Consider the following 23324-nt stretch of genomic DNA (forward strand, 5'->3'; position numbering starts at 1 on the left):
TGAGGTGAGTCTACCCAGCTCGTCTTTCAGAGAGTTGAACTGCCTGTAGAGGTCTCCCAGGGCCTCGGACAGAGGCTGGATCCTGGACACATGTAGAGGCATTTAGGAAAGTACAAGAGAGCAACTGATTTCATTATTTGAATGAGCTTTGGCAATGTTTTCATGAGCTGACATGAAATAGGAACATTGTTTACTTGCAATACATAACCAAGACAAGAGCTCATGAACATAAAGTCACAACATGTTGTTAAGCAGGAGCAGCCCCACCACATGCAGAAACATCAGGATAGCAGACATAAAGAACGGAAGTCCCTTTTAAAGAATCTGAAAATATAGTTTAGGAAAGGACACGTGCAGTAAGCACTGCATCTGATATGGTTGATCAGGAATGTCCGTTACTAGTTGTTAGTATCATGTCCCAGAGCCAAAACGCTGAACTTATCAGAACACAATATTACACAATACACAGAACATTTTCAGCTGAAACATTTCCCATTGGCACATTCTCCATAGTGAGGTCATTTACAAAGTTGAGTTGGCTTTGTGTGGATGGGATCACTTACTTGCTCTGATAGTTCAGTTGTCATGCGCAGAGCAAAGCAAGTTATATAATTTATTATTACACTAAATTGCAAACCATTAAAAGCACACTGACATCACTGACTGTTGTTATTCTCACTCTTACTCAACATGTTCTCTTCTTGATCTTGTCTGAGCATACCAGCAATACAATTTAAAGTGAGAAGCCGTTGTGACCCACCTGTTGTATTCAGGCAGGACTGAAGCGTGGTCATTGATCAGCAGATCTTTCACTTGGGTTAAAATGGCATATTTCCAGTTGTCCAGTACCTGGGTCAAATTGGAGCAAGTATTGCCATTGGTGTGTCCTGCTGAAGACAGAAATGTAGAGGAGGAGATGATATTCATCCTGATCTTTCCAAACAGAATCTTAATTTGAGTTTTTTTTTTTTAACAACACTTTATTTAGGATTCACAAATTGAGGAAAACCGAAATTGACCACAGATTTTTCCTGACCTTTAGAGTCCCAACGTGAGGTTTCCTGCTTCCATTTATGAGCTCCGCATGTTAAGATCATGCAGAGAATTACAATGCAAGTATTTCTGCTTTGTTCACTCTTTAGAGCCATCTAGCGACTCAGTGTCCCACAGTATGGGCAATAATTTTTTTAAAGCGTCTAAATTATTGTATCTGAACAATAGTTAATGAAATATATCCATAACTTTAATACATTTAATAGTGAAAACATGAATAAATAAATATGCACTCCAGCATCAAACTGTCTGAAATGTTCACAGAATACAAGTTTTTTTTCTTATTGATTCATACATTTCCATGAAACCTTGTGTTTTTTATTACAGACCTGTTTTAACCTCATATTTATTAATTAAATATGTTCATTGAAATTCAGGAATCAGAAGTGTTATTATAAATAATGTTTTAATGGAATCAAAACAGAGAGACTAACATACATGTGTTGTTTTTAGCTGCTTACAATAGTTACGATACTAGAATAAATCTGAAAAATTGAGAAACAGAAAGTGAGTTTTCCTCCTCCCTCTCTTCCTTCCCAGAATGCACCTGTAGGCCTCGTCTCCTTATTTATAGCTCCATGTAAATGAAGAGGTCAAGAGTCAGCTCTGTGTAAAGTAGTGAAACTTCTCTAACTGAAATACATTGATAGTTTCATTGTTAACATTTGGTCATTCACAGTTTACTTCTAAATGTGGGGTCAGGTTAGTTTAATATCCTATACAAAGAATGAATTAAACTATTTCCCCTCCACAAAAGATAAGTGATAAATCAATAGTGAAAACTATGCAGATTGTCCCAAAGCTCCTCCTCCTGTCAGCCACTCTCAGTTTCAGTGTTCAAGTATTAAATGGCTCCTCCAGCTCCTCCTCTCCTCATCCTCCAAACCCTCTCCTCTGTCAGCAGTGAGCTCACTTTCTTAGTTCCAAGACCCTCCTCACACACTGACACCATGCTGGGGACCCTCTGCACTCTCATCACTGCTCTAACATGTAAGGAGGCTGACTGACTGCAGCTCTGACCTCATGTTGGATTCATCAGTCTGTGTGATTCTCTTGACTCCATGTCCTCTTGTTGTTTCCAGGTGTGAGTGGTGTGACGGTGGTGACACAGAAGCCTGTAGTGACGGTGAGGAAAGGAGAGACAGCCTCCATGGACTGTAACCTGGGGACTGTTACTAACACTTATGCTCGCTGGTATAAACAGATTCCTGGAGGAGTGCCTCAGTTTGTTTTATATTTTTATCACAGCCATAGTGCTCCAACCTATGGCTCTGGCTTCTCCGCTCCAAAGTTCACATCTACTCATCAGTCTACATCAGATTATCGTTTGATCATCAGCAATGTGGAGGAGGGAGACTCAGCAGTCTATTACTGTCACACATGGGATGGCTCTGCTAAAGAGCACGTATCACAGTGATTTACACCGTGACAAAAACCTCCTCACAAGAACTTCTGCTTTTTCAGTCTCTGACACATCTGATAACAGAGCCTTCAAACAACTCAGTGTCTCACACCATGTGCAATAACCTGTTTAAAAACATTTAAAGGATTTTACCAGATTCATTTTAACAATAATTTATAAATGTATCCATACCTTTAGTAAATGCTTTAATAATGAAAATATGAATAAATGAATATGCCATCCAGCATCATCCATAATACCTGAAAAATAATTCAGGCTTTTAAAGCCACTTCATCTTGCCAAATAATATCTTATACTTATAGAAAATGTACATAATCTGTGTTTAATACACAAGACACAGTAACAGTGACGGGACTTTAATGAGTCCTGTTTCCTGAGGCCCTGAAGAAACCTGACATACAATATTGAAAAAGTAATATCACATTCACATTAGGTCATCTAGATGCAGACAATCAATAAACTCAATACATTTTAAATCAGTTTGTATAATTAGGTAACATTTTTGTTTGTAGGGATTAACATTGAAACATTTGAAGATACAATCTTTTTCCATTCTGTTACGATCACAAATAAACTTTAAAGCGAAGATAAATATGAACTTATACATTGATGGTGTGGTTTATATGATTATTAGACGATGAATTAAAATGGAGATTAAATCAGAAACTCCATCTGGTGGAAGTTAATAATACTCATGCAGAGGACATCAACAGATGGCCAAACACCGTCTGCTTAAAACATAACAAATAAATAAAAAGATTGCTCCTGTAATTATAAAAAAGTTTCACATCAAAAACAGAATGTAGTTTGTCTGTGAATGAAAGCAGTCCTCAAGTCCAGCAGAGGTTTGGAATATAATCAGCCTGATGAAGTGAAGGAGATGTTGACAGTGAAAGTTGCTCTCAGCAGGATGTTTCAGTTCCACTCCCCTCATCAGTGAGAGTCAGGAGGTTTTTGTACAGCCATGTATACAAACTGAATCACTGTGGTATTCGGACAAGGCACCAAGCTGATTGTGACAAGTAAGTACTTTCTAACTCTTCTTAGAACAGGATATATTTGATGTTTCTCTTATGTATGAAGAGCAATAATCATTGTTTATGTTGCTCACTGTTTTAAACATTAAGCATGTTTTTCATTAAATAACAGACTGGTTTTTAGATCTTCAAGCCAAGCTGTGTAACTGAAGCTAATGAAATGCTCACAATGTTTTAAATATTTTCAACAAATATTTTACTCATCTAACTCACAGGATATATTTTAAGTTTCTGTATTTAGAAACAGCAACCTTTGTGTTGATAAGTGTTTAAAACATTAATCATGTTTTTCATTCAAAAGCAGATTAGTTTTTGATCTTCATGCCAAGCTGTGTGTTTGAAGCTAACAATCTGAAATGCTCACAATGTTTTAAATATTTTCAACAAATATTTTAAACATATGTTGATGGTTGAGGGAATTTTAACATCTTAAAACTGTATTTCATTTGAAGACTTTTTTTTTATTGTGATATCAATACTAAAAGTGTGTGTTTATAATGTTTAATTACTATTAGTCTTAAATTTAGGAATACATTTAAATATCCCTAAATATTTCTGTGGCTATATGGGATTAGAATTTTCTCTCTCTTTGGTGGTTATATATATACAATAACATCAGAGTTACTGCTGATACACCATCACATCGAACACTGACTTAAATTAGTATATTACACATTTTAAAAAGGATAAGTCATATAAAGTGACTTTATGAATTGATTAAAATAATCCTGAAAAAAGGAAAAAAACGTATTGGTTTGTGTTTGATAGATTTGTTTTTGAAAGGAACAGTGCTCATATGAGTTAATAACTTCTATGTTTCTCTTTTGCCAATTTAACATGCTTTACTTTTTCAGATTGATTGTTATAATATAAACTCATATACTAAATGGTTCTGTTTCTGTCTTGCTTTGTATAAATGATTTGATTAGTATTTGATGGAAGCTCTCCATGTGTTTTCAGGCTCCAGCCTCCCTCCTCCTGTCCTCACAGTCTTCCCTCCGTCCAGTGCTGAGCTCCAGGCCAACAAAGCCTCTCTGGTGTGTCTGTCCAGTCAGTCTGGGCCTTTTGCAGATGTGAGCTGGTTGTCTGCTGGGAGTCCAGTGAGCAGTGGGATCTCTACCAGCACCGCTGTTCAGCAACCCGACAAGACTTTTCAAATCAGCAGCTATCTGTCCGTCCAGACGTCAGACTGGAACATGGATAAGGTTTACACATGTAAAGTGACTCAGGGCTCCCAGACTTCAGAGCAAAACATCAAGAAGTCCGAGTGTCCCGCTGAGCAATAGTAGAGGAGCACAATGACCGTTTAGTGTCTGCTGCTTTATTGTGTGTGCTGTTTGGTCATTACCAGCTTTACATGTGAGAGAACATGTGTCTGCAGGCTTGTGATACAAATGTTGACAGTAAGAGGGAAGTGTTGTATCAGCTTTGCAAATGGCGCATTTCTTTTTTGCAAGATTTATTAAAAATACAAATAAAAAAATATCTGAGAACAAAAAAAGTCTTTGTATTTATTCATACTTTTCCATTAAATCTTGAAACTTTGAGATTAAAGAACTGTCTTTCCAAATTCTTACTAATCAAAATATGTTTAGTGGAATTCAGAAAGCCCAATTGTTATTAGAAGTTTATTTGTAATGAAAGCAGAAGACAGAGATTAACATTACGTCGCTGTTTTGAAGCTGCTTGCACCGGTTAAGATCTTAGAAGAAATCTGAAAAAAAGGGAAACTGAAACTGAGTTTTCATGCTCCGTTAGTCAAGCATCACCTCTCTGCTCCTCCCTCTCTTCCTTCCCAGGATGCACCTGTAGGCCTCGTCTCCTTATTTATAGCTCCATGTAAATGAAGAGGTCAAGAGTCAGCTCTGTGTAAAGTAGTGAAACTTCTCTAACTGAAATACATTGATAGTTTCATTGTTAACATTTGGTCATTCACAGTTTACTTCTGAATGGGCAGTCAGTGTAGTTTTAGATTGGGTCCCCTGGGCCAGCGAGTGTGTGCCCGTCTACATGCAGCTCTCTCATTTAGATCAACATGTGTCTTTACTTTAGTCCGGATTAAAACATGACATATCTTCAGGATATAACAAGTTGATCATATCCACTCTTCAACCTAGCATTCAGTTTGAAGAGGAGGTTTTTTTTAAACTCAAATGGGGAAGCAGATCTTTTTATTTTCTTAAATTGTTCAACTGATAACTTACTCAGGCAAGTTGAGTCCATGTGAGAAAATGTTCAAGTTGTGAAGAAAATGAATACATGATGTAAGTTTAACCTTCTCAAACTAGAAAAGCTGAGTTCAAAATCCAAAAGCTCTTTGAATGAATGAGACAATCTAACTTGATATAACTAAAGTGTAGAATTACAACAGACACTGAGGCTCTTTCTGATGGGGTATTCCTTTAATTAAATTAACTTTGTGAAAAGGTCATTTTCACAAATGTTGTAAGTATTAAACAGTAGAAATCCATGAAGGATATAAAAGAATACTCTGCAGACGTATATAATTCACATAGAAGGTCAAATGTCTGTGTTTCCAGTCACTGGCAGTTTACTGTTATTTTACAGAAAGCTGTTACTTGAACTCTTCATTTACATAAAGCTATTAGAAAGAAGATGAGGGGTGCAGGTGCATCCTGGGAAGGAAGGCACGGAGGAGTAGAGAGGTGATGCTTGACTGACAGAGGATGAAAACTCACTTTCAGTTGCTGATTGTATCTGATTTGAATATCATAAGAATACGTATTAGTCACGTTTTTCTCTATTTGATCCACCATATGAAATAATTTTAAGCACATTTTCTTGACAAAGATTTAACTAAAAGTGAGATCTAAAGATACCATCTGTGTATTCTTGACTGCCATGATCACTAACAAAAAATACAGAAGCAATAGAATGTTTTTATGAAATGCGTTTTAATTGAATATGTTGAAAAACATTTAAATCATTTGCAAAGCTGATACAACACCTCCACGTAACTGTCACAACTTTAACACAAGCCTGCAGACACATGTTCTCTCACATGTAAAGCTGGTAATGACCAAACAGCACACACAATAAAGCAGCAGACACTAAACGGTCATTGTGCTCCTCTACTATTGCTCAGCGGGACACTCGGACTTCTTGATGTTTTGCTCTGAAGTCTGGGAGCCCTGAGTCACTTTACATGTGTAAACCTTATCCATGTTCCAGTCTGACGTCTGGACGGACAGGTAGCTGCTGATTTGAAAAGTCTTGTCGGGTTGCTGAACAGCGGTGCTGGTAGAGATCCCACTGCTCACTGGACTCCCAGCAGACAACCAGCTCACATCTGCAAAAGGCCCAGACTGACTGGACAGACACACCAGAGAGGCTTTGTTGGCCTGGAGCTCAGCACTGGACGGAGGGAAGACTGTGAGGACAGGAGGAGGGAGGCTGGAGCCTGAAAACACATGGAGAGCTTCCATCAAATACTAATCAAATCATTTATACAAAGCATTACAGAAACAGAACCATTTAGTATATGAGTTTATATTATAACAATCAATCTGAAAAAGTAAACCATGTTAAATTGGCGAGAAACATAGAAGTTATTAACTCATATGAGCACTGTTCCTTTCAAAAACAAATCTATCAAACACAAACCAATACGTTTTTTTCCAATACATCCTGCTGAGAGCAACTTTCACTGTCAACATCTCCTTCACTTCATCAGGCTGATTATATTCCAAACCTCTGCTGGACTTGAGGACTGCTTTCATTCACAGACAAACTACATTCTGTTTTTGATGTGAACATTTTAATAATTACAGGAGCAATTCTTTTATTTATTTGTTATGTTTTAAGCAGACGGTGTTTGGCTATCTGTTGATGTCCTCTGCATGAGTATTATTAACTTCCACCAGATGGAGTTTGGGATATAATCTCCATTTTAATTCATCGTCAAATAATCTTATCAACGACACCATCAATGTATAAATTCATATTTATCTTCACTTTAAAGTTTATTTGTGAACGTAACAGAATGGAAAAATATTGTATCTTTAAATGTTTCAATGTTAATCCCTACAAACAAACATTTTACCTAATTTTACAAACTGATTTAAAATGTATTTAGTTTATTGATTGTCTGCATCTAGATGACCTGATGAGAATGTGATGTTTTTATGTTTTCAATATTGTATGTCAGGTTTCTTCAGGGCCTCAGGAAACAGGACTCATTAAAGTCCCGTCACTGTTACTGTATCTTGTGTATTAAACCCAGATTATGTACATTTTCTATAATTATAAGATATTATTTGGCAAGATAAAGTGGCTTTAAAAGCCTGAATTAGTTTCAGGTATTATGGATGATGCTGGATGGCATATTTATGTATTCATATTCTCATTATTATAGCATTTATTAAAGGTATGGATAGATTTATAAATTAATGTTAAAATGAATCTGGTAAAATTCTAAAATATTTTTAAACAGGTTATTGCACATGGTGAAAGACACTGAGTTATTTGAAGGCTCTGTTATCAGATGTGTCAGAGACTGAAAAAGCAGAAGTTCTTGTGAGGAGGTTTTTGTCACGGTGTAAATCACTGTGATACGTACTCTTTAGCAGAGTCATCCCATGTTGTACAGTAATAGACTGCTGAGTCTCCCTCCTCCACATTATTGATGATCAAACGATAATCTGTGTTTAACTGATGAGTAGATGTGAACTTTGGAGAGGAGAAGCCAGAGCCATAGGTTGGAGAGCTATTGCTGTGATAAAACTTCAGTACATACTGAGGAACTCCTCCAGGAATCTGTTTATACCAGCGAGCAGCACCGTTAGTAACAGTCCCCAGGTTACAGTCCATGGAGGCTGTCTCTCCTTTCCTCACCGTCACTACAGGCTTCTGTGTCACCACCGTCACACCACTCACACCTGGAAACAACAAGAGGACATGGAGTCAAGAGAAACACACGGACTGATGAATCCAACATGAGGTCAGAGCTGCAGTCAGTCAGCCTCCTTACATGTTAGAGCAGTGATGAGAGTGCAGAGGGTCCCCAGCATGGTGTCAGTGTGTGCTGTAAACGTCCCTTACTGTCCAGCTGAGAGGTGAGCAGAGTGAGAGGAGAAGAGAGACTGAAGCTTATAAACACACTGAGAGAGGAGAAGTGCAGGAGGAGGAGTTTCTACACTCAGCACTGCTTTCATTCACTTTCAAACCAAGATATGTTTTTTGATGTGACTTTCGTTGTGGCGTCGCATTTTACCTGCAATCTCATTATGTTAATGTCAGGATTATGGGTTTGGAAGTCTGTTAATGTCCTTTGCTCGAGTATTATTCACTCCGGTGAGATGGATATCCTGATTAAATCTCTATTTTATTTGATGTCACACAATCCCATTTATCACGTAGGAAAAAGGTTTGCACCCTCACATGTTTAAATGATAATCCCACAGGAAAATACATGTTACCTAATAATACGAACTGACTTTCAAACAAATACAAAATCTCTGCCTGATTTGAGTTTAATTAAGCGTTGTCTTTTATGTGTGCTTTAGCTGAACATAAATCAGCTACAGTATGTTATCTCCAAACTGTGTATTATATGACATTGGGGTGCGTCTCAAGACACTGCATTCATGTAGTCAGTTTCCTGTCTCTTTTGTTGCAGCTGGACGTGTAAAAGTCATGAGACTCTTGGCACCAGGGTATTTATTTTATTTAATAATGGTCACATTATGTGTTTTCAAACCTGAAGGTTTTCTATTTGTGGAAGAAATGATGTGGCAAGAAACGGTGGCATTTAAGTCCAAAAAGTATGCAAACATGTCAGATATAATGGATCTCAGTAGATTTAACTTCCTGGTGAATTATATCTTTATTCATACAAATGTTATTTGTAAAGAGTTTATGAAAGGTAACAAATACATACGTAATTTCATTTGTTATTGTGCAAATTAATCCAATAAGAGCATTACATTATTTTTAACAAATTATTGCATATAGGGTGTGATTTAGAAGGCTCTGTTATCAGATGTGTCAGAGACTGAAAAAGCAGAAGTTCTTGTGAGGAGGTTTTTGTCACGGTGTAAATCACTGTGATACCTCCTCTTTAGCAGAGGTGTCCCATGTTGTACAGTAATAGACTGCTGAGTCTCCTTCCTCCACATTGCTGATGATCAAACGATAATCTGATGTAGACTGATGAGTAGATGTGAACTTTGGAGAGGAGAAGCCAGAGCCATAGGTTGGAGCGCTATTGACTCGATAAAAATATAAAACAAACTGAGGGACTCCTCCAGGAATCTGTTTATACCATTTAGCACCAGTGCCAGTAACAGTCCCCAGGTTACAGTCCATGGAGGCTGTCTCTCCTTTCCTCACCGTCACTACAGGCTTCTGTGTCACCACCGTCACACCACTCACACCTGGAAACAACAAGAGGACATGGAGTCAAGAGAAACACACAGACTGATGAATCCAACATGAGGTCAGAGCTGCAGTCAGTCAGCCTCCTTACATGTTAGAGCAGTGATGAGAGTGCAGAGGGTCCCCAGCATGGTGTCAGTGTGTGAGGAGGGTCTTGGAACTAAGAAAGTGAGCTCACTGCTGACAGAGGAGAGGGTTTGGAGGATGAGGAGAGGAGGAGCTGGAGGAGCCATTTAATACTTTAACACTGAAACTGAGAGTGGCTGACAGGAGGAGGAGCTTTGGGACAATCTGCATAGTTTTCACTATTGATTTATCACTTATCTTTTGTGGAGGGGAAATAGTTTAATTCATACATTTCATTAATATTGAAATCTTGAAGTACAATGATGTAGCTTAGGCCAAATGTTGGGATATGGACACATGAACTCAATCTACAAAAATAACAGTTTAAATAAATGACTTTAGTTGGTATATCAAAATGGGATTTATACGTTCAAGTTGTATGTATTATTTTAAACGTTTTTATAATGAGTCAACAACATACATCTGCTACAGGATCTTAAACTGCACATTTAGAAGTAAACTGTGAATGACCAAATGTTAACAATGAAACTATCAATGTATTTCAGTTAGAGAAGTTTCACTACTTTACACAGAGCTGACACTTGACCTCTTCATTTACATGGAGCTATAAATAAGGAGACGAGGCCTACAGGTGCATCCTGGGAGAGAGAGGGAGGAGTAGAGAGGTGATGCTTGACTGACGGAGCATGAAAACTCAGTAGCTGATTTTGATTAGATCCGTAAAGTTTTGCATTAAGTTACCTTTTTAATTCAAAAGAAAACAGTCTGGCTAAAACTAGAGGTTTTGTTATGAAATCTTCATAATGGATTGTAATTAGCTCTCAGTGTTCATCTGTACATTCTTGCAGCATCCAAAATAAAAGACAAATGGGGCTAAGCCTGCGAGCTAGTTCAGGCAGTCAACTCGAGCACCAATGATACATTAACACGTGACGCACCTCGTCCCTCTTACAACCAACCAAACACATTCTCCTAAACATGCCGCTCTATTTAAGCTGCCAGGTCTTCCTGCCTCTGCCTCGCTATGCTGCTGCTGCTGTGTTCACTTGCTATTGCTGCGTTCATGTTCCTGCTGCTGTGTTTCATGTTGCTGCTGCTTGCCTGCCCCACCACCACCCCAGCTCCACCCCAGCTTCCACCTGTAGGTTCGGGGGATAGTTATCTAATCATCACTCAATGTTCTTGGTAAATCTGTGGAGTGATGAGGCCCGAGCCTGGACGCCAAACTCAAACTATATGCTGCTTATAATAAACATATTAAGAACATGTGAGTTGTCTGACTGAAATCTAAATGATGTAAAAAATACCTGAACTTAATATTTTCAACACTGCCTTTGAAAAGAGAAGTTCAAAGTAACGATGAACAGAGGAACTGTTTTGCTCTTCAAAGGTCATCATCTTGTCAGAAATAACCTTGAATCTTGATTATACTTTGGTCCATTTAGAACTCATTTTAGAATAGGTAGGATAAACAGGCTACTACAGAGAGGAAAACAAATCAAAGCCATATGGCCTAACTTTCAGGAACTTTATATTGGCTACAGCTGACACGACCCCGGCACACATCTCTTCAGCGCAACATGTGGCCTTAAAACTGATAAAGAACAAATGATTTCCAGATGTTGGGATGGCATCTTGCATGGCAACTTCCACAACACTGGACTGTGAGTGTGAAGACATGACACAATGCTTTATACAACTAGAGTCAAAGAGAAAAATGTAAATGCTAAATAAGTCCTTTATGTCCTTTTACAATGTATCAAGTCAAGTCAATACATGTTGCAAATTAATCTATTTTAATAATGATGTGGGTAAATACAAACAATCATAATCAAATAATTATTCGTACACGATTATACAGTATTATATCACAACTTTAGATTACATTTCTAGGCATCATGTTCTTTATGTCCAGTTATTAATACAATAATGACAGCTGATATAATGTGAGTGAATGCTGCCATCTTGTGGTTAAAAGTGACTTTGTCGGGAAAGGATACATTTAATTAATTTAAAAATCTTTTTTCTACACATACATCACAAGAGCAAGACTTTATATTATACAAACTTATAATCTCCTTATGTGAGGAATATATAAAATATATGAATTATTGTGAAACATCCACACTGAAGGGTCTAAGGTCTCTGTGGCCCTCTTCTCCTCGCTCTGAAAAGGGTGGGCTCCTGGACCGTCCCCCTGTAAGGAGGCCTCCTCTGTGCTCGCAGTGGAGATCTCAGTCCGACACCGGGGGGAACCCTCTGTACGGGACGCTGAGGCAGAGCAAACCTGCCCTGCTTGAGGTCGTCCACAAAACCCTCCACACTGTCAAACTTTGAGGTGAGTCTACCCAGCTCGTCTTTCAGAGAGTTGAACTGCCTGTAGAGGTCTCCCAGGGCCTCGGACAGAGGCTGGATCCTGGACACATGTAGAGGCATTTAGGAAAGTACAAGAGAGCAAATGGTTTCATTATTTGAATGAGCTTTGGCAATGTTTTCATGAGCTGACATGAAATAGGAACATTGTTTACTTGCAATACATAACCAAGACAAGAGCTCATGAACATAAAGTAACAACATGTTGTTAAGCAGGAGCAGCCCCACCACATGCAGAAACATCAGGATAGCAGACATAAAGAACGGAAGTCCCTTTTAAAGAATCTGAAAATATAGTTTAGGAAAGGACACGTGCAGTAAGCACTGCATCTGATATGGTTGATGAGGAATGTCCGTTACTAGTTGTTAGTATCATGTCCCAGAGCCAAAACGCTGAACTTATCAGAACACAATATTACACAATACACAGAACATGTTCATCTGAAACATTTCCCATTGGCACATTCTCCATAGTGAGGTCATTTACAAAGTTGAGTTGGCTTTGTGTGGATGGGATCACTTACTTGCTCTGATAGTTCAGTTGTCATGCGCAGAGCAAAGCAAGTTATATAATTTATTATTACACTAAATTGCAAACCATTAAAAGCACACTGACATCACTGACTGTTGTTATTCTCACTCTTACTCAACATGTTCTCTTCTTGATCTTGTCTGAGCATACCAGCAATACAATTTAAAGTGAGAAGCCGTTGTGACCCACCTGTTGTATTCAGGCAGGACTGAAGCGTGGTCATTGATCAGCAGATCTTTCACTTGGGTTAAAATGGCATATTTCCAGTTGTCCAGTACCTGGGTCAAATTGGAGCAAGTCTTGCTGTTGGTGTGTCCTGATGAAGACAGAAATGTAGAGGAGGAGATGATATTCATCCTGATCTTTCCAAACAGAATATTAATTTGAGTGGTTTTCTTTTTTTTTAACAACACTTTATTTAGGATTCACAAATTGAGGAAAACTGAAATATCCACAGATTTTTCCTGACCTTTAGAGTCCCAACGTGAGGTTTCCTGCTTCCATTTCTGAGCTCTGCATGTTAAGAATAATAGGTTTAAAAGCGTCTAAATGATTTTATTTGAACAATAATTGCTGAAATGTATCCATAACTTTAATACATTTAATAGTGAAAACATGAATAAATAAATATGCACTCCAGCATCAAACTGTCTGAAATGTTCACAGAATACAAGTTTTTTTTCTTATTAATTCATACATTTCCATGAAACCTTGTGTTTTTTATTACAGACCTGTTTTAACCTCATATTTATTAATTAAATATGTTCATTGAAATTCAGGAATCAGAAGTGTTATTATAAATAATGTTTTAATGGAATCAAAACAGAGAGACTAACATACATGTGTTGTTTTTAGCTGCTTACAATAGTTACGATCCTAGAATAAATCTGAAAAATTGAGAAACTGAAAGTGAGTTTTCATCCTCCCTCTCTTCCTTCCCAGGATGCACCTGTAGGCCTCGTCTCCTTATTTATAGCTCCATGTAAATGAAGAGGTCAAGAGTCAGCTCTGTGTAAAGTAGTGAAACTTCTCTAACTGAAATACATTGATAGTTTCATTGTTAACATTTGGTCATTCACAGTTTACTTCTAAATGTGCAGTCAGGTTAGTTTAATATCCTATACAATGAATGAATTAAACTATTTCCCCTCCACAAAAGATAAGTGATAAATCAATAGTGAAAACTATGCAGATTGTCCCAAAGCTCCTCCTCCTGTCAGCCACTCTCAGTTTCAGTGTTCAAGTATTAAATGGCTCCTCCAGCTCCTCCTCTCCTCATCCTCCAAACCCTCTCCTCTGTCAGCAGTGAGCTCACTTTCTTAGTTCCAAGACCCTCCTCACACACTGACACCATGCTGGGGACCCTCTGCACTCTCATCACTGCTCTAACATGTAAGGAGGCTGACTGACTGCAGCTCTGACCTCATGTTGGATTCATCAGTCTGTGTGTTTCTCTTGACTCCATGTCCTCTTGTTGTTTCCAGGTGTGAGTGGTGTGACGGTGGTGACACAGAAGCCTGTAGTGACGGTGAGGAAAGGAGAGACAGCCTCCATGGACTGTAACCTGGGGACTGTTACTAACAGTGTTGCTGGCTGGTATAAACAGATTCCTGGAGGAGTCCCTCAGTTTGTTTTATATTTCATCACAGCTATAGCTCTCCAACCTATGGCTCTGGCTTCTCCTCTCCAAAGTTCACATCTACTCATCAGTCTACATCAGATTATCGTTTGATCATCAGCAATGTGGAGGAGGGAGACTCAGCAGTCTATTACTGTAACACATGGGATGACTCTGTGAATGAGCACGTATCACAGTGATTTACACCGTGACAAAAACCTCCTCACGAGAACTTCTGCTTTTTCAGTCTCTGACACATCTGATAACAGAGCCTTCAAACAACTCAGTGCCTTTCACCATGTGCAATAACCTGTTTAAAAACATTTAAAGGATTTGACCAGATTCATTTTAACAATAATTTATAAATGTATCCATACCTTTAGTAAATGCTTTAATAATGAAAATATGAATAAATGAATATGCCATCCAGCATCATCCATAATACCTGAAAAATAATTCAGGCTTTTAAAGCCACTTTATCTTGCCAAATAATATCTTATACTTATAGAAAATGTACATAATCTGGGTTTAATACACAAGATACAGTAACAGTGACAGGACACTAATGAGTCCTGTTTCCTGAGGCCCTGAAGAAACCTGACATACAATATTGAAAAAGTAACATCACATTCACATCCGGAAATCTAGATGCAGACAATCAATGAACTAAATATATTTTCAATCAATTTGTATAATTAGGTAACATTTTTGTTTGTAGGGATTAACATTTAAAGATTTGAAGTACAATCTTTTTCCATTCTGTTACGTTCACAAATAAACTTTAAAGCGAAGAAAAATATGAATTTATACATTGATGGTGTCGTTGATAAGATTATTAGACGATGAATTAAAATGTAGATTAAATCAGAAACTCCATCTGGTGGAAGTTAATAATACTCATGCAGAGGACATCAACAGATGGCCAAACACCGTCTGATTAAAACATAACGAATAAATAAAAAGATTGCTCCTGTAATTATAAAAATGTTTCACATCAAAAACACAATGTAGTTTGTCTGTGAATGAAAGCAGTCCTCAAGTCCAGCAGAGGTTTGGAATATAATCAGCCTGATGAAGTGAAGGAGATGTTGACAGTGAAAGTTGCTCTCAGCAGGATGTTTCAGTTCCACTCCCCTCATCAGTGAGAGTCAGGAGGTTTTTGTACAGCCATGTATACAAACTGAATCACTGTGGTATTCGGACAAGGCACCAAGCTGATTGTGACGAGTAAGTACTTTCTAACTCATCGTGAAACAGGATATATTTAAGGTTTCTCTTATGTATGAAGAGCAATAATCATTGTTTATGTTGCTCACTGTTTTAAACATTAAGCATGTTTTTCATTAAATAACAGACTGGTTTTTAGATCTTCATGCCAAGCTGTGTGTAATTGAAGCTAATGAAATGCTCACAATGTTTTAAATATTTTCAACAAATATTTAAAACATATTTCGATGGTTGAGGGAATTTTAACATCTTAAAACTGTAGTTCATTTGAAGACTTTTTTTTTTAATTGTGATATCAATAATAAAAGTGTGTGTTTATAATGTTTAATTACTATTAGTCTTAAGTTTAGGAATACATTTAAATATCCCCAAATATTTCTGTGGCTATATGGGATTAGACTTTTCTCTCTCTTTGGTGGTTATATATATACAATAAAATCAGAGTTACTGCTGATACACCATCACATCGAACACTGACTTAAATTAGTATATTACACATTTTAAAAAGGATAAGACATATAAAGTGACTTTATGAATTGATTAAAACTAATCCTGAAAAAAGGAAAAAAACGTATTGGTTTGTGTTTGATAGATTTGTTTTTGAAAGGAACAGTGCTCATATGAGTTAATAACTTCTATGTTTCTCTTTTTCCCATTTAACATGGTTTACTTTTTCAGATTGATTGTTATAATATAAACTCATATACTAAATGGTTCTGTTTCTGTCTTGCTTTGTATAAATGATTTGATTAGTATTTGATGGAAGCTCTCCATGTGTTTTCAGGCTCCAGCCTCCCCCCTCCTGTCCTCACAGTCTTCCCTCCGTCCAGTGCTGAGCTCCAGGCCAGCAAAGCCTCTCTGGTGTGTCTGTCCAGTCAGTCTGGGCCTTTTGCAGATGTGAGCTGGTTGTCTGCTGGGAGTCCAGTGAGCAGTGGGATCTCTACCAGCACCGCTGTTCAGCAACCCGACAAGACTTTTCAAATCAGCAGCTATCTGTCCGTCCAGACGTCAGACTGGAACATGGATAAGGTTTACACATGTAAAGTGACTCAGGGCTCCCAGACTTCAGAGCAAAACATCAAGAAGTCTGAGTGTCCTGCTGAGCAATAGTAGAGGAGCACAATGACCGTTTAGTGTCTGCTGCTTTATTGTGTGTGCTGTTTGGTCATTACCAGCTTTACATGTGAGAGAACATGTGTCTGCAGGCTTGGAATATAAATGTTGACAGTAAGAGGGAAGTGTTGTATCAGCTTTGCAAATGGCGCATTTCTTTTTTGCAAGATTTATTAAAAATACAAATAAAAAAATATCTGAGAACAAAAAAAAGTCTTTGTATTTATTCATACTTTTCCATTAAATCTTGAAACTTTGAGATTAAAGACCTGTCTTTCCAAATTCTTACTAATCAAAATATGTTGAGTAGAATTCAGAAAGCCCAATTGTTATTAGAAGTTTATTTGTAATGAAAGCAGAAGACAGAGATTAACCTTACGTCGCTGTTTTGAAGCTGCTTGCACCGGTTAAGATCTTAGAAGAAATCTGAAAAAAAGAGAAACTGAAAGTGAGTTTTCATCCTCCGTCAGTCAAGCATCACCTCTCTGCTCCTCCCTCTCTTCCTTCCCAGGATGCACCTGTAGGCCTCGTCTCCTTATTTATAGCTCCATGCAAATGAAGAGGTCAAGAGTCAGCTCTGTGTAAAGTAGTGAAACTTCTCTAACTGAAACACATGGATAGTTTCATTGTTAACATTTGGTCATTCACAGTTTACTTCTGAATGTGCAGTCAGTGTAGTTTTAGATTGGGTCCCCTGGGCCAGCGAGTGTGTGCCCGTCTACATGCAGTTCTCTCATTTAGATCAACATGTGTCTTCACTTTAGTCCGGATTAAAACATGACATATCTTCAGGATATAACAAGTTGATCATATCCACTCTTCAACCTAGCATTCAGTTTAAAGAGGAGGTTTTTTTAAACTCAAATGGGGAAGCAGATCTTTTTTTCTGTAGCTCTCTAACCTCCCGCCTTTTTCTTTTCTTAAATTGTTCAACTGATAACTTACTAAGGAAAGTTGAGTCCATGTGACAAAAAGTTGTGAAGAAAATGAATACATGATGTAAGTTTAACCTTCTCAAACTAGAAAAGCTGAGTTCAAAATCCAAAAGCTCTTTGAATGAATGAGACAATCTAACTTGATATAACTAAAGTGTAGAATTACAACAGACACTGAGGCTCTTTCTGATGGGGTATTCTTTGAATTAAATTAACTTAGTGAAAAGGTCATTTTCACAAATGTTGTAAGTATTAAACAGTAGAAATCCATGAAGGGTATAAAAGAATACTCTGCAGACGTATATAATTCACATAGAAGGTCAAATGTCTGTGTTTCCAGTCACTGGCAGTTTACTGTTATTTTACAGAAAGCTGTTACTTGAACTCTTCATTTACATAAAGCTATTAGAAAGAAGAGGAGGGCTGCAGGTGCATCCTGGGAAGGAAGGAACGGAGGAGTAGAGAGGTGATGCTTGACTGACAGAGGATGAAAACTCACTTTCAGTTGCTGATTGTATCTGATTTGAATATCATAAGAATACGTATTAGTTACGTTTTTCTATGTTATCCTTTATCACACTTAAAATCATATTCTTAAAGAAGTTTATACCATATGAAAGAATTTTAAGCACATTTTCTTGACAAAGATTTAACTAAAAGTGAGATATAAAGATACCATCTGTGTATTCTTGACTGCCATGATCACTAACAAAAAATACAGAAGCAATAGAATGTTTTTATGAAATGCGTTTTAATTGAATATGTTGAAAAACATTTAAATCATTTGCAAAGCTGATACAACACCTCCACGTAACTGTCACAACTTTAACACAAGCCTGCAGACACATGTTCTCTCACATGTAAAGCTGGTAATGACCAAACAGCACACACAATAAAGCAGCAGACAGTAAATGGTCATTGTGCTCCTCTACTATTGCTCAGCGGGACACTCGGACTTCTTGATGTTTTGCTCTGAAGTCTGGGAGCCCTGAGTCACTTTACATGTGTAAACCTTATCCATGTTCCAGTCTGACGTCTGGACGGACAGATAGCTGCTGATTTGAAAAGTCTTGTCGGGTTGCTGAACAGCGGTGCTGGTAGAGATCCCACTGCTCACTGGACTCCCAGCAGACAACCAGCTCACATCTGCAAAAGGCCCAGACTGACTGGACAGACACACCAGAGAGGCTTTGTTGGCCTGGAGCTCAGCACTGGACGGAGGGAAGACTGTGAGGACAGGAGGAGGGAGGCTGGAGCCTGAAAACACATGGAGAGCTTCCATCAAATACTAATCAAATCATTTATACAAAGCAAGACAGAAACAGAACCATTTAGTATATGAGTTTATATTATAACAATCAATCTGAAAAAGTAAAGCATTGGCAAAAGAGAAACATATAAGTCTTGACCTAATATGAGCACTGTTCCTTTTAAACAAATCTATCAAACACAACCCAATACATATTTTTCATTTATTCAGAATCCTTTTAATCAATTCATAAAGTCCTTTTATATATCTTATCCTGTATTCACATTTGTAAAATACTAATTTAATTCATTGTGAAATATGATGGAGTATCAATAGTAACTCTGCTTTGTTTGTATCTAACCACCAAAGAGAGAAAAATACCAATCCCATATAGTTACAATATTATTCAGGGGTATTTAAAATGATCCTTAAACTTAAGACTAATTACACACATTCAGTAATGACTTTAATGCACATCTAATGAGCCTTCATATTAAGTATACTTTATAAATGTTAAAACTGTTCAAATCTGGTAAAATTCCCTCAACCATCAAATTGTTTTTAAATGTTTGTAGAAAATATGTAAAACATTGTGGGCATTTCATTATCTTCAATTACACACAGCTTGGCATGAAGATCTAAAAACCAGTCTGTTATTTAATGAAAAACATGCTTAATGTTTAAAACAGTGAGCAACATAAACAATGATTATTACTCTTCATACATAAGAGAAACATCAAATATATCCTGTTTCACGAAGAGTTAGAAAGTACTTACTCGTCACAATCAGCTTGGTGCCTTGTCCGAATACCACAGTGATTCAGTTTGTATACATGGCTGTACAAAAACCTCCTGACTCTCACTGATGAGGGGAGTGGAACTGAAACATCCTGCTGAGAGCAACTTTCACTGTCAACATCTCCTTCACTTCATCAGGCTGATTATATTCCAAACCTCTGCTGGACTTGAGGACTGCTTTCATTCACAGACAAACTACATTATGTTTTTGATGTGAAACATTTTTATAATTACAGGAGCAATCTTTTTATTTATTTGTTATGTTTTAAGCAGACGGTGTTTGGCCATCTGTTGATGTCCTCTGCATGAGTATTATTAACTTCCACCAGATGGAGTTTCTGATTTAATCTCCGTTTGAATTCATCGTCTAATAATCTTATCAACGACACCATCAATGTATAAGTTCATATTTATCTTCACTTTCATGTTTATTTGTGAACGTAACAGAATGGAAAAAGATTGTATCTTCAAATGTTTCAATGTTAATCCCTACAAACAAACATATTACCTAATTTTACAAACTGATTTAAAATGTATTTAGTTTATTGATTGTCTGCATCTAGATTTCCTGATGTGAATGTGATGTTTTTATGTTTTCAATATTGTATGTCAGGTTTCTTCAGGGCCTCAGGAAACAGGACTCATTAAAGTCCCGTCACTGTTACTGTATCTTGTGTATTAAACCCAGATTATGTACATTTTCTATAAGTATAAGATATTATTTGGCAAGATAAAGTGGCTTTAAAAGCCTGAATTATTTTCAGGTATTATGGATGATGCTGGATGGCATATTTATTTATTCATGTTTTCATTATTATAGCATTTATTAAAGGTATGGATACATTTATAAATTAATGTTAAAATGAATCTGGTAAAATCCTTTAAATATTTGTAAACAGGTTATTGCACATGGTGTGAGACACTGAGTTGTTTGAAGGCTCTGTTATCAGATGTGTCAGAGACTGAAAAAGCAGAAGTTCTTGTGAGGAGGTTTTTGTCACGGTGTAAATCACTGTGATACGTGCTCTTCAGCAGAGCTGTCCCATGTGTGACAATAATAGACTGCTGAGTCTCCTTCCTCCACATTGCTGATGATCAAACGATAATCTGATGTAGACTGATGAGTAGATGTGAACTTTGGAGAGGAGAAACCAGAGCCATACTCTGGAGCGCTATTGCCGTGATAAAACCTCAGTACATACTGAGGAACTCCTCCAGGAATCTGTTTATACCAGCGAGCAGCATAGTTAGTAACAGTCCCCAGGTTACAGTCCATGGAGGCTGTCTCTCCTTTCCTCACCGTCACTACAGGCTTCTGTGTCACCACCGTCACACCACTCACACCTGGAAACAACAAGAGGACATGGAGTCAAGAGAAACACACAGACTGATGAATCCAACATGAGGTCAGAGCTGCAGTCAGTCAGCCTCCTTACATGTTAGAGCAGTGATGAGAGTGCAGAGGGTCCCCAGCATGGTGTCAGTGTGTGCTGTAAACGTCCCTTACTGTCCAGCTGAGAGGTGAGCAGAGTGAGAGGAGAAGAGAGACTGAAGCTTATAAACACACTGAGAGAGGAGAAGTGCAGGAGGAGGAGTCTCTACACTCAGCACTGCTTTCATTCACTTACAAACCAAGATATGTTTTTTGATGTGTCTTTCGTTGTGGCGTCGCATTTTACCTGCAATCTCATTATGTTAATGTCAGGATTATGGGTTTGGAAGTCTGTTAATGTCCTTTGCTCGAGTATTATTCACTCCGGTGAGATGGATATCCTGATTAAATCTCTATTTTATTTGATGTCACACAATCCCATTTATCACGTAGGAAAAAGGTTTGCACCCTCACATGTTTAAATGATAATCCCACAGGAAAATACATGTTACCTAATAATACGAACTGACTTTCAAACAAATACAAAATCTCTGCCTGATTTGAGTTTAATTAAGCGTTGTCTTTTATGTGTGCTTTAGCTGAACATAAATCAGCTACAGTATGTTATCTCCAAACTGTGTATTATATGACATTGGGGTGCGTCTCAAGACACTGCATTCATGTAGTCAGTTTCCTGTCTCTTTTGTTGCAGCTGGACGTGTAAAAGTCATGAGACTCTTGGCACCAGGGTATTTATTTTATTTAATAATGGTCACATTTTGTGTTTTCAAACCTGAAGGTCTTCTATTGGTGGAAGAAATGATGTGGCAAGAAACTGTGGCATTTAAGTCCAAAAAGTATGCAAACATGTCAGATATAATGGATCTCAGTAGATTTAACTTCCTGGTGTATTATATCTTTATTCATACAAATGTTATTTGTAAAGAGTTTATGAAAGGTAATAAATACATACGTAATTTCATTTGTTATTGTCCAAATTAATCCAATAAGAACATTACATTATGTTTCACAAATTATTGCATATAGGGTGTGATTTAGAAGGCTCTGATATCAGATGTGTCAGAGACTGAAAAAGCAGAAGTTCTTGTGAGGAGGTTTTTGTCACGGTGTAAATCACTGTGATACGTACTCTTTAGCAGAGTCATCCCATGTGTTACAGTAATAGACTGCTGAGTCTCCTTCCTCCACATTGCTGATGATCAAACGATAATCTGATGTAGACTGATGAGTAGATGTGAACTTTGGAGAGGAGAAGCCAGAGCCATAGCTTGGAGAGCTATAGCTGTGATGAAAATATAAAACAAACTGAGGGACTCCTCCAGGAATCTGTTTATACCAGCGAGCAGCACTGTTAGTAACAGTCCCCAGGTTACAGTCCATGGAGGCTGTCTCTCCTTTCCTCACCGTCACTACAGGCTTCTGTGTCACCACCGTCACACCACTCACACCTGGAAACAACAAGAGGACATGGAGTCAAGAGAAACACACAGACTGATGAATCCAACATGAGGTCAGAGCTGCAGTCAGTCAGCCTCCTTACATGTTAGAGCAGTGATGAGAGTGCAGAGGGTCCCCAGCATGGTGTCAGTGTGTGAGGAGGGTCTTGGAACTAAGAAAGTGAGCTCACTGCTGACAGAGGAGAGGGTTTGGAGGATGAGGAGAGGAGGAGCTGGAGGAGCCATTTAATACTTGAACACTGAAACTGAGAGTGGCTGACAGGAGGAGGAGCTTTGGGGCAATCTGCATAGTTTTCACTATTGATTTATCACTTATCTTTTGTGGAGGGGAAATAGTTTAATTCATTCATTGTATTAATATTGAAATCTTGAAGTACAATTATGTAGCTTAGGCCAAATGTTGGGATATGGACACATGAACTCAATCTACAAAAATAACAGTTTAAATAAATGACTTTAGTTGGTTAATGAAGATTGGATGTATACGTTCAAGTTGTATGTATTATTTTAAACGTTTTTTTAATAAGTCAACAACATACATCTGCTACAGGATCTTAAACTAAACTGACTGCACATTTAGAAGTAAACTGTGAATGACCAAATGTTAACAATGAAACTATCAATGTATTTCAG

The 23324-nt window shown here is 37.6% G+C and overlaps 3 protein-coding genes and 1 pseudogene across 4 annotated transcripts; 2 read left to right on the forward strand and 2 right to left on the reverse strand.

Moving 5' to 3' along the window:
* The first annotated feature begins 1886 nt into the window (after nt 1–1886).
* Nucleotides 1887–5014, forward strand: LOC117493633 (immunoglobulin lambda-1 light chain-like). Its single transcript, XM_034144287.1, has 4 exons — nt 1887–2043; nt 2136–2458; nt 3465–3498; nt 4474–5014. Exons 1-4 carry the CDS (start codon nt 1902–1904, stop codon nt 4797–4799), a joined length of 825 nt encoding a protein of 274 aa, XP_034000178.1. The 5' UTR covers nt 1887–1901; the 3' UTR covers nt 4800–5014.
* A 1393-nt stretch (nt 5015–6407) lies between these two features.
* On the reverse strand, nt 6408–10123 carry LOC117493324 (immunoglobulin lambda-1 light chain-like). The gene is made up of 4 exons (XM_034143831.1): nt 10001–10123; nt 9874–9908; nt 8089–8379; nt 6408–6965 (listed from the first exon to the last, which is right to left on the reverse strand). Exons 1-4 carry the CDS (start codon nt 10038–10040, stop codon nt 6609–6611), a joined length of 723 nt encoding a protein of 240 aa, XP_033999722.1. The 5' UTR covers nt 10041–10123; the 3' UTR covers nt 6408–6608.
* A 4013-nt stretch (nt 10124–14136) lies between these two features.
* On the forward strand, nt 14137–17072 carry LOC117493637 (annotated as a pseudogene).
* A 1452-nt stretch (nt 17073–18524) lies between these two features.
* LOC117493640 (immunoglobulin lambda-1 light chain-like) lies at nt 18525–22903 on the reverse strand. 2 transcript variants are annotated; one of them, XM_034144293.1, is made up of 4 exons: nt 22775–22903; nt 22360–22682; nt 19821–19854; nt 18525–19051 (listed from the first exon to the last, which is right to left on the reverse strand). In XM_034144293.1, exons 1-4 carry the CDS (start codon nt 22812–22814, stop codon nt 18726–18728), a joined length of 723 nt encoding a protein of 240 aa, XP_034000184.1. In that variant the 5' UTR covers nt 22815–22903; the 3' UTR covers nt 18525–18725. The 2 variants fall into 2 exon arrangements, with proteins under 2 accessions (XP_034000184.1, XP_034000185.1); XM_034144294.1 differs by lacking the exons at nt 22360–22682; nt 22775–22903 and adding exons at nt 20863–21185; nt 21278–21392.
* Between the last annotated feature and the right edge of the window lie 421 nt (nt 22904–23324).

Source organism: Trematomus bernacchii, unplaced genomic scaffold (assembly GCF_902827165.1).
Source record: "Trematomus bernacchii unplaced genomic scaffold, fTreBer1.1, whole genome shotgun sequence".
Taxonomy (NCBI): Eukaryota; Metazoa; Chordata; class Actinopteri; order Perciformes; family Nototheniidae; genus Trematomus; species Trematomus bernacchii.

Bases quoted from the DNA above. Each gene is read 5' to 3' on its own strand.
- LOC117493324 (XM_034143831.1), bottom strand. From the start codon at position 10,040: ATGCTGGGGACCCTCTGCACTCTCATCACTGCTCTAACAT. The intron at 8,380-9,873 runs GTAGTGACGGTG...GTGACACAGAAG, and splicing joins CGGTGGTGACACAGAAGCCT to CCTGTAGTGACGGTGAGGAA. The intron at 6,966-8,088 runs GTATCACAGTGA...TGATTTGATTAG, and splicing joins ATGACTCTGCTAAAGAGTAC to TATTTGATGGAAGCTCTCCA.
- LOC117493640 (XM_034144293.1), bottom strand. From the start codon at position 22,814: ATGCTGGGGACCCTCTGCACTCTCATCACTGCTCTAACAT. The intron at 22,683-22,774 runs GTAAGGAGGCTG...TGTTGTTTCCAG, and splicing joins TCTCATCACTGCTCTAACAT to GTGTGAGTGGTGTGACGGTG. The intron at 19,052-19,820 runs GTAAGTACTTTC...ATGTGTTTTCAG, and splicing joins CACCAAGCTGATTGTGACGA to GCTCCAGCCTCCCTCCTCCT.
- LOC117493633 (XM_034144287.1), top strand. From the start codon at position 1,902: ATGGCTCCTCCAGCTCCTCCTCTCCTCATCCTCCAAACCCTCTCCTCT. The intron at 2,044-2,135 runs GTAAGGAGGCTG...TGTTGTTTCCAG, and splicing joins TCTCATCACTGCTCTAACAT to GTGTGAGTGGTGTGACGGTG. The intron at 2,459-3,464 runs GTATCACAGTGA...TGAATCACTGTG, and splicing joins ATGGCTCTGCTAAAGAGCAC to GTATTCGGACAAGGCACCAA.